General features: G+C 43.9%; 2 protein-coding genes across 2 annotated transcripts in view; one reads left to right on the top strand and one right to left on the bottom strand.

The window, feature by feature from the left end:
* sh3pxd2b (SH3 and PX domains 2B) overlaps window positions 1-17,500 on the bottom strand; it is a 233,610-nt gene that overhangs the window by 9,015 nt on the left and 207,095 nt on the right. The gene's annotated exons all lie outside the window — the stretch shown is intronic.
* Window positions 1-17,500, top strand: part of cfap54 (cilia and flagella associated 54) — a gene marked incomplete at both ends in the record, with an annotated part of 38,858 nt that overhangs the window by 8,590 nt on the left and 12,768 nt on the right. Inside the window, 16 exons of the mRNA XM_080436142.1 lie at window positions 401-529; window positions 4,463-4,709; window positions 4,814-4,950; window positions 5,755-5,967; window positions 6,313-6,405; window positions 6,984-7,172; window positions 7,526-7,647; window positions 7,898-8,039; window positions 8,438-8,600; window positions 8,753-8,868; window positions 9,589-9,744; window positions 11,115-11,185; window positions 12,473-12,658; window positions 13,192-13,474; window positions 13,633-13,827; window positions 14,503-14,702. Of these exons, the coding sequence (XP_080292268.1) occupies window positions 401-529; window positions 4,463-4,709; window positions 4,814-4,950; window positions 5,755-5,967; window positions 6,313-6,405; window positions 6,984-7,172; window positions 7,526-7,647; window positions 7,898-8,039; window positions 8,438-8,600; window positions 8,753-8,868; window positions 9,589-9,744; window positions 11,115-11,185; window positions 12,473-12,658; window positions 13,192-13,474; window positions 13,633-13,827; window positions 14,503-14,702 (2,642 nt within the window). The remainder of the gene's footprint in view (window positions 1-400; window positions 530-4,462; window positions 4,710-4,813; window positions 4,951-5,754; window positions 5,968-6,312; window positions 6,406-6,983; window positions 7,173-7,525; window positions 7,648-7,897; window positions 8,040-8,437; window positions 8,601-8,752; window positions 8,869-9,588; window positions 9,745-11,114; window positions 11,186-12,472; window positions 12,659-13,191; window positions 13,475-13,632; window positions 13,828-14,502; window positions 14,703-17,500) is intronic.

The raw sequence follows: 17,500 nt of genomic DNA, 5'->3' as shown, positions 1-17,500 counted from the left end.
ATGGCAGAGATGGCACTCAGACTTGCCATGCTGTTAGAGAGTACTGCTGATTGCAACACTCATACACCCAGCATTGGTAAGAAATACACGCACACTCGCGCACGTACGCACGCATGCACGCACGCATGCACGCACGCATGCACGCACAGAGTACATCTTGTTGCCTAACCATTGCCCGGCCTAACAGTAATAGTTGCTCCTGTATTTCCTGTCTAAAAGCCAACAAAGAAGATGATGTGGATCCCAGTACGTTCTCTCTTCTTAAGGTAACAGGTGGTTTGGGAGGGAAAGCTGTGTGGTTTTGTATAGTTCAGTGATGGTGGCATTGATTTCATAAGCAAATTTCAATTTCTATTCACTCGATTTGTATTTGTCTTCTAATTGTTTTCCACCTTGGCAGAAATCCAGAGAGGATTTGTTGCAGACAGTGTGCGAGGTGGTGGAGAGGGCTGACGAGGCTCTGGGGAGAGCCTGGTCCAGGCTGCTACCCCGGGACGGCTCGGCCATTGCTGACCCCGCCTTCATACAGGTGAGCTGCTCAGCTGTGGCTGAGGGAACTGTGTGTACAAATATAAATCTATAATAATAAAAACCATAATGGCTAAATAAAATAAATACCTGAACAGTCATATCAAATAAAATCACATAATGCCTTCAGAATTGCATTAAAGCACTTTTTTTTCAGCAGTTTTATATTGCACTTTATACGCACTTATCTGAAACAAATTCCTTCTGATTCATGTGTAGACAGTATTTTTCTCTCTATTCAAAGAATTCTATAGAGGGTAAGGGTTATGAATAGAATTAGCTCAGTTTGAATCAAATGGAGATTTTGTATGCAGGCCTGATTTGCACGCCTCACATTCTGCACAGCAACTGTGCAGTATTTTTGTTTAGGAGGCAGTCTGTACCGTTTTCCTTCAAAGAAAAATTGTGGCCTCTGCATGGATATTGTGTTTGTCAAAATTGCGATTTTGATATATATGTGACATCATTGTGCAATCCTGTAATATTATGCTTTATCCTCACCCATCCTTCAAGTATGTTCTAGGGCATTCACAACTAATGATTTTTACTAGTCGACTCATTTGACCAAGTAGTAGTCGACTAGTCGACTAGTCGAACTTTACATAAAAATAAAAAATAAAATATTGTTTTAATGCCATCCTACTACTATATTACTATTATTATTATCCTCCTGCCCTTATTTTTATGGCGTTTTAAGGGAAGCGCTTCTGGCACAGCAGCACAGCACCACAGCAGCGTCTCCAAGGATCCCCATTGCCCCATAATAGGCTTTTATTGGGCACACTTTTGACCCCCTTTTGATAAAAAATAAAGTCAGGAGGATAATAATAATAGTAAGATGGGCCATTACTATGGCATTAAAACAAATTACAAAATAAAATAGTAGTTTTACTAGTGGTTATACTAGTGACTAGTTGGTGAAAGCCCTAATATGTTCACTTGGTGACTTTAACACAGACATGCTCTGTAAGGAAGCGTCAGTGTATAAGTCATTCAAGGGGTTTTGTCATCGGCACTCACTCCACCAGCTAATCACCCAGCCCACAAGGCTGTGTGTTTCCACTCAAACTACCATAGATCTCATTCTAGCAACGGACAAGGACAAAATCCTCAATAGTGGTGTTTCTACCTGTGGCATATCTGATCATAACATGATCTTCTGCACCAGAAAGAAACGTAAACCTAAGAACGGTTGCCACAAATCAGTCACGATCAGAGACCTCAAAAACTATAAGAGTGAGGACTTAGATCGCAGGCTAGAGGAACTGGACTGGTCCGACGTACTAAACAGCACACAGGTAGACGAATCTTGGCTTGGTTTCAAAACCAAATTCATTCAAATTTTGGACAGTGTGGCCCCCATGAAAACCGTCATGGTCAAATCCCGCCCGGTACCATGGATGAATTCGGACATCCTTACTGCCATGAAGGTCAGAAACAAAAAGTGTTCTGAGCTTCATAAAGGTAGGATCAAACTCGCCAGGTGTTTTAACAAAGGTCTCGAATCCCACGTAGCTAAACTTGTAAAAGAAAGAAACAAGCTAAGAAACAAGGTTAATCGCATGCTCGAACTAGCAGAAAAAAGCTTCCTCGATGACAAAATTGAGGAAAACAAAAGCAAACCACGAGAGCTTTGGAAGCTATTCAACAACCTACTAGGCTGCAGCAAGAAATTGAAAACCAGGTTTACAAACATAAGCCTCAAGGTGAATGACACTCTCATCACATCCAAACATGAAGTGAGTAAAATCCTCAACATATTCTTCACGACCATAACCTCAGATTTGGTTGAAAAACTTCCCCCTCACTCTGGGTGCTATGGTGAAGAACATGTTGACTCATTTTACAAAAAACAGGGTGTACGGAAAGATGATTTTAAACTCTCCCCTGTGAAAACAGAAGAGGTGTTTAAAAAATTGAGTGCTCTTCATCAACACAAAGCCACAGGCCTCGACAATATCCCCGCCAAATTTCTAAAAGACTCGGCCGCCTCCATTGCTCCAATCTTTACCCACATAATAAACCTCTCCATCATACAGGGACGGGTCCCTAACGATTTCAAAAAAGCAAGGGTGACCCCTCTGTACAAAAAAGGAAACAAATTAGACCCTGGCAACTACCGCCCTATTTCTATTCTTAGCTCCATCTCGAAAGTCATGGAAAAAATAGTCTATGAACAGGTCGATAAGTATCTTGCCGAAAAAAATCTAATTTACAAATTCCAATCTGGTTTCAGAACAAACCACTCCACTGACACATGCCTTCTCTATTTGAACGACTCTATCAAACAAGATGTCGACAAGGGCAAATATTGCGGCATGGTCATGCTGGACCTCCAAAAGGCCTTTGACACCGTCAATCACCCAATTATGATCAATAAGCTCAAAGCAATAGGTTTTGATGATACGTCAGTGAACTGGATGAGATCCTACCTGGAAGGGAGGGAGCAAGTGGTGGAAGTAAACGGCACCCAGTCCCCCCCCCTCCCTGTGACTTGTGGTGTCCCACAAGGAAGTATACTAGGACCTTTACTGTTCCTGATATATGTGAATGACATGTCATCGGCCTGCGACTGCAAGCTGTTCCTGTTCGCAGATGACTCGGCCCTGCTAGTCTCGGACAGGGACAGGCTGCAGGTTGAGAAAACTCTCAGCTCCGAACTCAACAAGATCTGCATCTGGCTCTCTGACAACAAACTTTCATTACACCTGGGTAAAACTGAATCCATCCTCTTTGGGTCCAGTCCTAACCTTAGCAAGGCAGAGAGTTTCACGATCAAAGTGGGTGATAATGTCATCAAAAGAAAGGATGAAATTACCTACCTGGGCTCCATCTTGGAGGCAAACCTCTCCGGTAACAAAAACGCCGAAAAAGTGATCAAAAATGTCAACCGAACAACACGCTATTTGTGGAGGATTGATCGCCTAGTCAGTAAGAATACTCTGAAGATTCTTGCAGGGGCCCTCATTCAAGGTCATTATGATTATGCATGCACTTCATGGTATCACAACACCTCCAAGGCCTTAAAAACAAGGCTCCAAACATCCCAAAACAAACTTGTAAGGCTACTTCTTGGCCTCAATCACAGAACCCATCTAACCCCTGCTCATTTTGCTAGGATTGGATGGCTTAGGGTTGAGGACAGAGTACAGCAACTTGCTATGGGCCTGGTCTTCAAGATACACCACAACATTGGGATCCCCCTGTATTTGTCAAAATACTTCAAAAATGTTAATGAAGTCCATGATCATAACACCAGAGGCAGCTCCACTGATCATGTTCAACCCAGATTTGGCTCAACTAAGGGTATGAACTCATTCTCATGCTATTCATCAAAAATGTGGAATGCCCTACCAAAAGGAGTAAAGGAGTGTAAAACCCTACTCACTTTCAAAACTGCCCTAAAGATACACCTTCAGGAGGCTGCAATTCGAAAATGGCCCCTGTCTAAGTCTTAACCTACCCCTCCCTACCCCCCCCCCCCCCTCTTTCATTTTCCTCTTTTGTATATATATATATATATTTTTTTCTCTCGTCATACCAGTAACCTGAAAGCTGATTGTATGACATTCTGTATAGTAGTGTGTATATCTGCCTGCCTCTTATATTTCATCATGATTTGTGTGCATGGGGTCCTCATCTTAAACAAGCGTAATGCTTAATGAGGGTTTCCAGTTTAGTAGACCTTGTATTGTGAATTTGTACTTCCATGTACTGTTATGTACTGTCATGTACTATTCTCATGTCTTTCTAAATAAACTACATCAATCAATCAATCAATCAATCAATCAATCAATCAATCAATCAATCAATCAATCAATCAATCAATCAATCAATTCATCATTTTATTTATTTATGTTGAGTCAGCGCCACACATTCGGAGATAAAGAGGTCACATATATGATATTTCTCCAAACCTCTCCTGTCCTCACAGAAATGTAAACCCCTCACCGCTTCTGTGCCACCTCCCACGGCATCACTGGAAGAGGGAAATGGCATAGAAAATAGAAAAGGAGAAACAGGGGATGGGGTTGAGGAGCAGGAAGCTGCGGCAGAGTCAGAGGCTAAAAGTCCCAACCGTACCGCGTCAACGCCTCTATTCCTGGTGGCCTTGGATCTCCACCTAGAACTGGTCAACATCTACCACAGGGCCAGCCTCAAGCTTTTACATCTCAGCCCAGGTCAGTCATCACCCTAGCAGTCTGACCCGCTTACTGGATTGTATTTCAACTGAAAATTGTGTGTCTAATTATCCTGAGAGCTGGTTTTGCTGTTTGCTGATCAGTTTTAACAGAGTCTGTGCTGTTGGATGGCATTGGGAAGAACAAGGCATCCAAAGTTCTCTTCCTGATCCAGAACGCCTCACTGCTCCACGACAACATGGATCCAAACAGCAGCTTCAAACCTAAGAGACTACTAGAGGTAACACTAGTGACACACAGACCTACTCAAAACAATTTGGCTCAATAATTTTGTTTGTGCGCAACATTCCCTTTCATCCAAATAATGGTTTGAAAGTGGTTGATAGAATGACCGGGATGCATCCATTTGTATATCGTTGTTAAAAACTACTGCATGAATCAGACCTTGTGAGCTTTACATGCTGTGAACAGGGCCGACTACCCCACTAAACAAAGTAAATTTGTTTAGGGCCCGGTGATTCATTTTGGGACTCTTCCCACCCAGATGATAATTTGTATTAAAAAAACTATTGCCAATCAGTTAATCTAATAAACAGTGCACACTCAACCATAACAATGAAAGGTAGTATGTTTCGCTCCTCCCAAATGTGATGAACTTTTTTAATAGTGTGAATGTGATACATATTACAATTTTAACACTGTCTGTGATAATTCTACCTTGTTTAACCACTTTCAACCTCACGTCCCTATTTTGGGCATGTCATTACGGACGGAAATGTTCAAAAATAGTGAAAAATAACATTACAAGCTCACTACGATGTGATGCGTTATGAGTTTGTAGATCAGCTATTTTCTCTCATTAGAAAATGTTTTGAAAATATAAAATATAGCTGACTTGGTTGTGACACATTTTAATAGTATGTGCTACTTTTGTTTGAATCTAAATGAATTTGAATGTCAAATCTTGCCAGCTGGGGCTTAGGAGTAGTTTTTCCACCACTATAGTGGGCCCCGTATAGACTTTTTTATTCAAAAACCTTGGGCCGGCCCTGACAGTGAATGATGGTTCTCCTGCCCTCACCAGGAGGCCCTGGGCCTGCTAGAGAAAGCTGGTTCAGAGGAGAGGAAGTTGTATAGCTGCAGGCCCTCCACAAAGAAACCTCCATCTAGTACATATGAAAACAAGGATCGGGGGAAGAGAGAAGCCAGAGACAAACCTCCACCATGCCCTGTCCTTCTCTTCCGTGACGGCCACTCGATGACCTTTGCCACGGCACCGTACCTGCCGGAAGTACAGGTGAGGTTTGCTTTTGCTTTTTTAGCTTAGTGGTAATTGGTGATGTATGTGAGTTATGTACAGTATAACAGCGGTTCTACCCAAATTGATATGTATTTGGCTGTAGAAATAATGTATTTTGTGCTATTATGTTGATGGACCCCACTTTGAGAACCACTGAAACCTCCTTTTTAGGACAATGAATTGCCTGTGTGACATTCATGGTAGATCATTAAATGATTAATAATTAATTAATGTGCATACTATATGGTTGCATTTAACAGTGTACATTTGTGTACTTCTTCTGCTTCATCTTCTCCTCCTTCTCCTCCCCCATCATGTCTCGCTGCTCTTGTTTCTTCCCAGGTGTGTTGGTACCAGATCTGCACGCGGGTGGCAGAAGGTGCCAATGTGAAGGTCCGTCTGGGAGACTGCAGCCTGCAGGGCACTGGTGATATGGTATATACTATATAGTAGTCCACTGCACCATCATCTAGTACAGTGTTTCTCAACCAAGGACCTCAAGTTTGATATGCATTAATCCATTCCATTCCAAACTATCAATCATTTAGCTGGTTGGTTTGATCATAAGTGTGTGTGTGTGTGTGTGTGTGTGTGTGTGTGTGTGTGTGTGTGTGTGTGTGTGTGTGTGTGTGTGTGTGTGTGTGTGTGTGTGTGTGTGTGTGTGTGTGTGTGTGTGTGTGTGTGTGTGTCAAGGTTATTATTGATAACGAAAACTAAAATTGAAAAAAACGTTTTCGTTGAACTAAATAAAAACTAGAATAAAAGAAAAAAAGAAACTGAAAATAGACAAAGATAGACAAAATACCCTTAGTTTTCGTTTTTCTCGTTGACTGTCCAACATACTTATATACCTTATACTTACTCTGACTTTTTTCAAAGTCAAAACAAACAAAAACTGTGTGTGTGTGTGTGTGTGTGTGTGTGTGTGTGTGTGTGTGTGTGTGTGTGTGTGTGTGTGTGTGTGTGTGTGTGTGTGTGTGTGTGTGTGTGTGTGTGTGTGTGTGTGTTTCCAGGTGCCAGTCGTATCTGGTGGTTGTGAGCTGAGAGTAGAGGGACTGGAGCCCAACCAGAAGTATGTGTTCGCTGTATCGGCATATGACAGCCAGGGCAAGCTGGTGGGGAGCAGCATAGGAGAGACGACACCCCCCATCCTGGCCTCCCTGCCACTGCCATTGCTCAGCATCTGGGCTCACCTGGCACAGGTACACACCAAATTGATGGACCATAACAATACATTTGATATATACTGTCTGTATTATGTCACTTAATTTATATTTATACATTTATCAGAATATTATTTATATACACTATTCAAAGTAACTATGACAAAAGTGCATTATGAAATAAATACACAATTCTTTTAGATAATAATGTTACAGACAGAAGGGGAAAAGTGGTATGAACAAAATGACAACCATGGAAATACAGAGGACATGAAAAAGATTTTTGATAAGTGATAAAATAAATCGGCATCCCACAAAGAATTGCCACATATTTTCCATGACAGAGTTTGATTGTGTTCCCAATCACTGTGGTAACATCTTTCCTCTAAAAGGCTGCGTTTAAAACGGAGCAGTACACCATCGCGAAGAAGGCCTGCCAGGAGCTATGGAGCCATTACACTCACCACACCAAACCCTGCTCCCATTACACCCAGGACAAACTCGCTCTCACAGGGTGAGCAAGTCTCTCTCTCTCTCTCTCTCTCTCTCTCTCTCTCTCTCTCTCTCTCTCTCTCTCTCTCTCTCTTTCTCTCTTTCTCTCTTTCTCTTTCTCTCTCTCTCTCTCTCTCACACACACACACACACACACACACACACACACACACACACCCCCACACACACACACACACACACACACACACACACACACACACACTCAAGCAGCATCCCTCGTCTCAGCTCCATCTCTCTGGTCCCTCCTGCAGGCTGTGTGTGCAGACACTGCAGCGTTCCTCCCCTGTTCTCCTCCACCTGTTTCTCGCCTCCGTGTTCATGGAGACAGAGATCAACGTCCAGCAGGGGGCGCTGTACTGCGACTCGGTGGCTGGACTGCACATCTGGGCACAGGTAACAGTGGAGCTCTGTGTCTTTCACCACTTGAACACCAGCATGCCTATTCTGGGGGGAACATTCGGCAAATCTACAAGCTCACAATGCGGCACGTTGTGCCTTGTTGTGAACTTGTAGATCGGCTATTTTTTGGCAAAGAGCTTTGTTGGGCTTCCAAATGGACCCTTACAGGTCTGTAACTCTGAGAGTGTACAATTGGAACCCTCACGGTTCCATTTGGTTCCATTTGTGCACTCTCAGAGTTATGGGGGTCCTTGAAATTAAACTGTGTGTGTGTGTGTGTGTGTGTGTGTGTGTGTGTGTGTGTGTGTGTGTGTGTGTGTGTGTGTGTGTGTGTGTGTGTGTGTGTGTGTGTGTGTGTGTGTGTGTGTGTGTGTGTGTGTGTGTGTTTACAGGAGGCCAGGTTAGCAGAGTGTGAGCGCATGCTGGTGGCCGTGGACATGGCTATGTGGTTGGATGACAGCGCTGCTGCCCTGCAGGCTGTTGTGAGCTGTTATGGTCTGCTGGCTCCTCTTATCTTCCATCAGATCACATCCGACCAAATTGTGCAGGTACTGTGTGTGTGGGTGTGTGTGCGTGTGCGTGCGTGTGTGCGTGTGCGTGTGCGTGTGCGTGTGCGTGTGCGTGTGTGTGTGTCTGTGGGTATTGAATCAATGAAAAGTGTTAACATTCTGTTGTTGTTCTGTCATGATGTGTGGTCTAGGTTCTAGTGAAGTGCTTGGTAGTCTTGGAGGAGAATTCTGCTGTTCTTAAGCAAAAATGGACCAGGAACACCTCAGAGTCGCTCATGCATATGATAGCCTGCATCACCTACTACCTGTCCAAGGTGTGTATGTGCGTGTGCGTGTGTCTGGGACTCTGGGCCATATTTTAATGAACACCATGTTATTTAAACCAATCTGTATTGTAGAGTGTGTTAATACAATTAGCACATCTGCAGTGATTGGTGGTGGTTGTCCCTACTCTTCCAATGAGAAATGTTGACTCTGGGTTCAGGTAGTATACCTACTGCTTCACAATGTCAATAAAGTTATTTGAAGCAGGTGGCGCTCCGGATTGGACACTAGATGAACCGCCATCTTCTGCCCCAAAGAGATTATTGGCTTTTGGGTCAAAAAGGTTAAAGGTCAAGGTCACTATTAAGGGCAAGGTGAAAATGATATAATAATATCTCAGGAATGGAGGGCTGACATTTGATGTGTTGGATTCCTTGAGGAATAGAAAATCAAGCGGCCCTTGTAACCCTTTTATCACGTTATTCTGTGGACCAGAGAGACATAGAACAAGACATTGGTACACATTGCCCTTTACTCTCTCTCCCATGTGGATCCCAAGATCCACATGATTCGATTTTTCTTAAATAGCTGATCTACAAGCTCACAGAGCTTTTAGATCTGCTATTTTCAAAGAATATATATATTTTTAAATGCCTCGAATAACATGCCCAATATAAGGACATCAGGATTAAAGTGGTTAAATGCATGTATTGCTATTTCCCAGGTTAGTGACATATTCGGGTGTAATGTCTGTCTCCCTGCATGGTCAGGCTTTGCGCGTGCTCGGGGAGCTCCGCATGGCTCCTCTGGTGATAGAGCGCGGGTGCAGGCTTCTCCAGGAGGTCTATGAGGCCCAGCGGCTCCACTGCAGACTCACCGAGGAGACCGAGGGATCAAGGAGGGCCAGGGAGCGGTGGAGAGGAAAGGTCCTCATCTACACCCTTATTGCAAATAAAATCACTGAGAACGCCAAAAATAACTGAGAATGTCATTACAATGGACAACACTGTGTTTTCTCACATGGTGTGTGTGTGTGTGTGTGTGTGTGTGTGTGTGTGTGTGTGTGTGTGTGTGTGTGTGTGTGTGTGTGTGTGTGTGTGTGTGTGTGTGTGTGTGTGTGTGTGTGTGTGTGTGTGTGTGTGTGTGTGTGTGTGTGTGTGCGCGCGTGTACAGTCTAAGAAAGTGGGCCTCGCTGCAGGACAGTTTAGTGTTCAGATGAAGGCTCTAAGGAGGAAGATTAAGAACGGAGAGAGAGAGGGTAGAGCTACAGGTGAGGAAGATATTACTTGGAACAGAGGTAGTATAAGCAAATACACACACTATACTATATTCACGCACTGACTGTTAGGGTGATTGAATTAGTATTCAACAGAGGTGGGGAACTCGAGTCCCAAATTGGACAACTTGTGACTTGCTTGACTATTATTGATAAAAGACTCATCTTGACATTTCAGTACTTGGAAAGCCAACAACTTAACCACTGGGCCAAAGGGATATCCCCAACACACAGACTTTCAGGCCATCAGGCTGAGGTAGTGAACCACTCTGTTACACTCACCCCCCTTTTGACCTCCTCCCACGGGGAAACCCGATCCGGGTCATGGCACCATTGTAACGTCCGGGATTTGAACCTGGGTCTCTCCCGCGTGGAAAGCCAACATCTTAACCACTAAGCCAAAGGGATATCCCCACCACCCGGATATTAGACTTTCAGGCCATCATGCTGAGGTAGTGAACCACTCTGTTACATTTGGACCACTACAACAAAGAAATCCCCCCCCAAAAAAAACACTTCCTCTGTGCACTTCCCCTTTGTGTCTGACATAATAAAGCTTTCTACTGTCTGCCAGCAGAATATCACTAGGCTAGTGCATTTTTCATACTTCATATTTTTAAAATGCTATGAAGAATAAATGATGTCAAATCATTTCAGCTGTGGTAATAGGCTATAATCCTTCTCCATAGGTACAACACATGACCTGACTAGCCAAGAAGATACCAGCATCAACTATAACCTCATTGCTAACAGCCCCTTAAAGAGCGCCTATGGAGATGGTACTGCATGTTACACGCGCATGACTGATTCATGATTTAGGGGTCCCAGAGCTGGACATTTGCCCCGTAACACGGACTGTGTGTGTGTGTGTGTGTGTGTGTGTGTGTGTGTGTGTGTGTGTGTGTGTGTGTGTGCGCGTGTGCGTGTGTGCGTGTGTGTGTGCGCGCCGGTGCTCGCATGGCAGTGATGAAGCTCAGAAATGAGACGTGCTTTGTGGAGTTTGCTGCTCTCCTGCTTCAGAGAGCCATAGAAGAGGATCAACCAGACGAGGTCATAGCGTGGGGAGAAGATATTTTAACATCCCTCTGCAGGTAAAACATAGATCAGTGAAAAGGAATTACACCTTGTATCTGTCTTATCTGGATAATAAACATTAAAATACATTAACACATCGACCGCCAGAGGTTAATCTCATAATGTACTCACCAGTGCCAAGGTGTTTTTGTTGTTTTTTTGTTTTTTTCATGTCGCCATAGATCTTGTTAAAATCCTTAAGATTGAGCCGTACACGGTCTGTTTACATCCGCGACATCCCACTGTATCTCCCAGTGAAAACCACGTGTCAAACGGGGTATCCATGTTGTAGTTAGAGCGGATTACGTTAAACAGTGAAATGCGAGGAGAAAAAACTACAGGAAGAGAATTGAGTTTCAGTTTCGTCTGTAGAACGAGGGCGGACGTGATCGTCAAAACCGGATCCCAAATAATTCCGTTTCCGGTCATCAAACCGGAAACGGAAGTGGATCAAAAAAAATCCGAAAGTGCACCCGGAAATTTTTAGCGCGAAAAGACCGTGGACCGTAGGGCTACGGTCTCGGCGCTTAACAGTTGGATTTAACGGACCGTAGGACTACGTTCTTGGCGGTTGATGTGTTAATACATTTCTGTAGCGTCAAAATGGGATCTCTGTCCAATTAGAATCCATATTAGATGAGATGAAGGAATATATGAAATGAGATATGAGTTAACATGAGATTAATTAAGATACTTCCTCCGGGAGAGGAAGTAAAGTGTGTGTGGCATTTCGTGGTTTGGTGTTTTCTAACCGGTGTGAACGGGCCATGTTGTTGTCAGGCTTGATGAGCGCCTGTCTGTCAGACATTTGGATGGAAAGGGACACAATAAAAGTAGGACAAATGAGACATCCAAGGTGAGGACACGCACACACACGCACGCACGCACACACACACGCGATAGCACTAACCCTTGCTCTTTCTTCAACCAAGAATAAGAAAAGCTCACCTGTAAAAGACAGAAGGAAGAAACAGCTTAATATGCTCCAGGATAGGACGACTGACAGGTGAGTGAGTGTGTGTGTGTGACAGCAACTGAAATCAAAAGAAGAAGAAGCTGAACCTTAAATGATAATGCGTGCGTTCAGCTTCCCCTTCTTCTTCTCTAATTGATCAGTGGTGGACCAACAGTCAAATGTAATAATAGAATCATTATAATGACTCTAAAACATAATAATCTACTCTTCTTTTATATAATAAATCTTTATTATATATGAAATTCATGCATTTTCGTAAAACGTAGCCTACTTGAATATTCACTACTTGAATATGAAAACATATATATATGTGTGTGTGTGTGTTCAGGGAGCAGCAGGCCGTGGACACCATGCTGGCTGTGGTGCGGAGCCACCAGCAGAGCATGCAGCTGAGACACATACGCTCTGAAGAGAGAGTGTGGAGGTCCCAGCTCAACCACACCATAGCCCAGGCACACATAGTACTGCTGCACAGGGGCTTGAAGCAGCTGTATGGACCAGCGCTGGAGCAGAGGTACACAAACGCACGCACATGTGTGTGTGCATGCGCGCGCGCGCTCTCACACACACACACACACACACACACACACACACACATACACACATACACACCACCAAAGCACAGAAAAGCAGAGTAGTGGTTATTATCACTTTAATCTTATCTTAAATGATTTTCTTCCAGTCCCCAAAAAACAACAATTGTACACCTAGAATGTTTCCATTTCTGGACACTTCAGATTCACTTACATTACAGTGAGTGACTTAGTGTGTACTTGAAAATATTCAATTCAACTTTCAAATATTCAAATGAATAACCATTACCTTTCGGTGAGGAACTCAGGAAATCAGGTCCTTTTCATACATGTGTAGATTGTGTACTGCATAGAACAGTGGTTCTCAAAGTGGGGGACCCCCAGGGTTCCTTGGGGATGTTCCAGATGTTTGGTTCCATTTGTACACTCTTAGAGTTATGCGGGTCCTTGAAATAAAACGGTTTGAGAGCCACTGGCATAGAGTATTACAGTATGTGTGCTTGTTACCTTTCAGCTACAACCATTTGGACCCACTGGCCTTCTCTCTGGCCCAATCGAGGGTCCTGGTGCGATGGAAGAATGCCCTGCAGCTGTCTGAGCCTGACGTCATCTCACAGACACACAGAGTGTCCCCCCTCAGGGAGGGTGTCCCTTCAGCAGTCAGCGGCGAGGACTCGAACGCGGCGGACTGTGAGAAGGGAGAGGATGTGTCTCCGTGTAAAGAGCCGGACCCTCCAACCACCACCCTGCTGCTGGATTCACTCAGCAGAGCTGCCTTGCACCTCCGCAGAGCCATGGTACAGGTTGCAGGTTCAATTCCCAGCTGCACCTACAGTACAGTATAGAGGTTTTCCTTGTTTATGCACATTACAGTGTAATTTGAATGAATTTTTAATTAACCATTAATTGCTGTCCCTTCATTATAAAAGCGTTATGGTCTTATCTCCCTCCCCAGGTGCTGGCGCATCGCGGCGGCCACTGGACCTTGCTGCGGTGTGTGTGTTGGACTGCGTGGGAGCAGGGCTGCAGCCTGAGCAGCCTGCTGGAGACGGGAGCACAGCCGCTTGGGATGGAGCAGCTGCACAGTGCCCTCACCCCCCTGCTGGTGCTGGCTACAGACTTACTGATGGACATGCTGGACCGGCTAGGGGTGCGAGTCGTGCAACCACCGCACCTGCATGCACATACTGTACACCAGTGATTCTCAATTCTTAATTTGAAGGACCCCCATAACTCTGAGAGTGTACAAATGAAACCAAATGGACCCGTGAGGGTCCATTTGGTTTCATTTGTATACTTTCAGAGTTACAGACCTGTAAGGGTCCATTTGAAACCCAATCAAAGAACCCAGAGGGTCCCTGGACCCCACTTTGAGAATCACTGCTGTACACTAACTCTGTGTTCACTCTATGGAAATAGAAAACCAAATGGACCATCACAGGTCCATCTGGTTCCATTTGTACACTCTTAGTACAGTTAAATTAACTCTGAGTATTACTGTGTACACATGCATGCGTGCAAGCTCTTGTTAATATTTTCATTGGTTAAATATTTATAAAACCGGCAGACTTACTAATCACTTTTTAACCTGGTGTCCCTAATTGGGCCTTTTTCTTTTAAATTAACTAATGGAAAAAACATAGTTTATTAGTGTTTTTGTGTTCGCTGGCTCCCGGGTTGCCAAATCATGTGCGTGAAACAAGCGCCGGTGTTGCCACATGCGTGAAACAAGCGTGGGTGATCATATCCCCCGAAGGGTATGGTCTACTAATAATAATTCCAAAGAAAGAATTAAACCAGTTTCATTACATTTGGTCCTTGACAGTTATGGAGCGTGTACGGCGGTGAAGCCAGCGATGAGGAGCTGGAGGCCAGCCTCCATTTCTCTGCCCCGATGGACGATGGGACCCTGGTGGACTTCCGCTGGGTCCGAACCCTGGTTCTGTACACCCTGGAGCAGCTGCATCTCAGCGGGAAGTGGGAAACGCTGGCTCACTTCGCCATTCTGTTCAACTCCCATACCCGGTGAATAGGACACTGATAATTGTCTCTTCACAAAACACATTACACCAGCAATTCTCACTGGTGGGCCATGATGAGGATATTGAAAGTGGACCCTCAAATAATTTGACTATTGATAAGATAACATTAATATCTCTGCTGTTCGGCCGGAACCAGCTAAATCCAAAATGGTAATTGTTCAGGAAATGAAAAACAAAATATCAATTTTTCAGAAAATGAAGAAAACCTTATATTTTTAAAACAAAGCAATACTGCCTCATCAAACTTGGTATTGTGACTTTATATATTATCAGATACTTGCATGTGTCATTATATTATCACCACTTTACCCAAATCCAGTGCAAGTGGAGTTAGGAGGTTTTGTCCATCATTGATAAGAACAGCTGGCAATGGATCTCAAAGCTCACAACACATCACAACGCATTGTGAGCTTGGAGATCAGCTATTTATGGTGAGCGCCATCCTCATCATATACTATAGATCAAGGGACGCGTGCGCAATTCATTCACGCAGTTATTCGTCCACTTTTCATTGCTCAACACACATTTGCCCCCTCACACCATAATTAAATCCGTCCAACACAAAATTCCCCACACATTACCGACACACCGGAAGGTGAGACCTTTTAGGAGCCTCAAAGACGTTGCCAGGTTGCGCGACAGTAATACGCAATCCGCTCCGTGATTTTTCCTCCGGAAGACAAAAGGCCAGCAACAAGCCACCAGGTTGATGCCAAAAACACCACAGATGGGGACAGACACGCTGGATCTATATAATATATACTAACATACCTATGCCTATGGACCTTTCCATATATTCAATATATTCTTTATACATGTTATATATTATTAAACGCACTTTCTCTAACCAATTTACACCCACTTCACGCTTACAACTCCTGGACATGGCAACGTCGCTCATCGTTCTGTGATTGACAGCAAATGTTGGCCAATCAGGTGGCGAGTTCGCAGCCTGAAAAAATACGAACGGCATCCATTGTTGGTTGTGCGAGTCAGGGTGCACTACTGCACTTCTTATTTTCGCTTATTAAACACTCTCAAACTTCTTCTTTGAGGCAAGGAATTCACTTATAACATATGGTTTGGATATAATTCAGTTGTTTCACTTCATATGTGTGGTTAATTAATCATGACAGAGCCTATTTAAAAATAAAAATTCAGAGAACCGGCAGGGTCGAACAGTCACACGCTGCGTCATGGCTGTCCCCCCCGCCCCACCCCCACCCCCACCACACACACACACACACACACACACACACACAGATCTGTTGTGCTGTAGTCAAGGCTTTGTATTGCAAAACAAAAACAGCCGATGGGGTCCGCGATGTTTCACGGGGGTCTGCAATGTTTCGTGGGGGTCCCCAAGACTCCCAGGGGGTCCGCGGACCCCCTGGGAGTAAAATTATTTAAAAAAATGTAAAAACTTTTTTGGGGGACATTTTTCTCCCACGATTTTTTAACCCCAAAATAAGCAAGCCCTCGCTTAATTTTGCCCGGACGTAATTTGTTTGTCATGTTTGTGTGTTTGTGTTGGAGCGCCTCAGTGCGGCTGCAGAGTTCATGTGCAACATCTTGCATGTGTGGCTGTGGCTTTACAGTTTTCCTTCGCCGTGTCTGTAGGTCACGGCCTGGCCAGACCCAAGGGTCTCCAGGGACCCCTAAGGGTGGGGGACGCTATTTTTATTTATTTTTTATCCCATGATTTTGTACCCCCAAACACTTTTTTCTTTGGGGGGGTTGGGGGGGGGTAGGGGGGGGCACTAGACGTTCTGCCCGCGTAGCGGGCAGAACTTCTAGTATAAATACAAAATACATTCATGGAAAATAGAATCTTTAGCCTATCAAATCTGTAGCCTACTGCACTAACAATAACAACCACAGTTGAATTTACCTATCATTTACCTATCAACATTTTATTATCACACTGTTGTGTGTTGTGTGTGTTGCGTGTGTGTGGTGGGTGTTTCTTAGTGCTTTAGATTGTCATAAAAGCTGTGAAAGTCTTTTGGCATGATCTCCTTGAGCTCTTGGAGATGTTTGAAACAAACTCCTGCACACACTCATTCTCTGTCCATTAACATTTAAAAAGAAAACACGAGCAGATGACCTTTGTGAAGACACCCTTCTCCTCTTTACTGGGGTGACATCTATCAAACCTTGCACATACATTCTCTTCTCTTCCCAGTTTATGTTCTCCCGAAAGCATTGAAAAATCTTCTCCCTGTCTGCCTCATACAGAGCAGAGCTTCTCGAGAGCCTGAGAGGAGGGGGGAGTTGTTTGTTTTTGACGGACAGTTTGTGGGTCCAATGGAGTTAGGAGTTTTCGTCAGAGGCGCTTTTTAATACTTTTCAATTGTTATTATTAAAAAGAAAATTACACAGATGTAGAGGGGGTTCAATAGCATTGATTTATGAAAAAAAAAAAAAAAACTGAAAAAGGAGGACACTGACGATATAAAACATGTAATGTAAAACAAAAGTCATGGTATTTTTTTCCTTTATATCCTTAAATAGGAACTTAAAATATTGATTGATATAGCATTAAAATAAACATGCTCTTAAACCGCATGCAGCCCACCCATCTGACCACTTAACACGGCGGCCTATCGGCTGTCAGATGAGTGGGTCGCAAATGCTTTCTAGATTGGTTGTGGTTGTTGTTTTGTGGCAGAGCAGTGGAGTGGTTAGTTGAAAAACCTTGGATTGTGACCACCATTAACCTTTCTTTCGTTTTTTCTTATGCCCACACACTATCAAATGGCTTACAGTTTGTCACACTAT

This window comes from Gymnoscopelus braueri (genome assembly GCF_963280865.1).
Source record: "Gymnoscopelus braueri genome assembly, chromosome: 8".
Classification (NCBI taxonomy): domain Eukaryota; kingdom Metazoa; phylum Chordata; class Actinopteri; order Myctophiformes; family Myctophidae; genus Gymnoscopelus; species Gymnoscopelus braueri.
The sequence above is the reverse complement of the archived record's forward strand: the minus strand, read 5'-3'. Positions and strand labels throughout refer to the sequence as shown.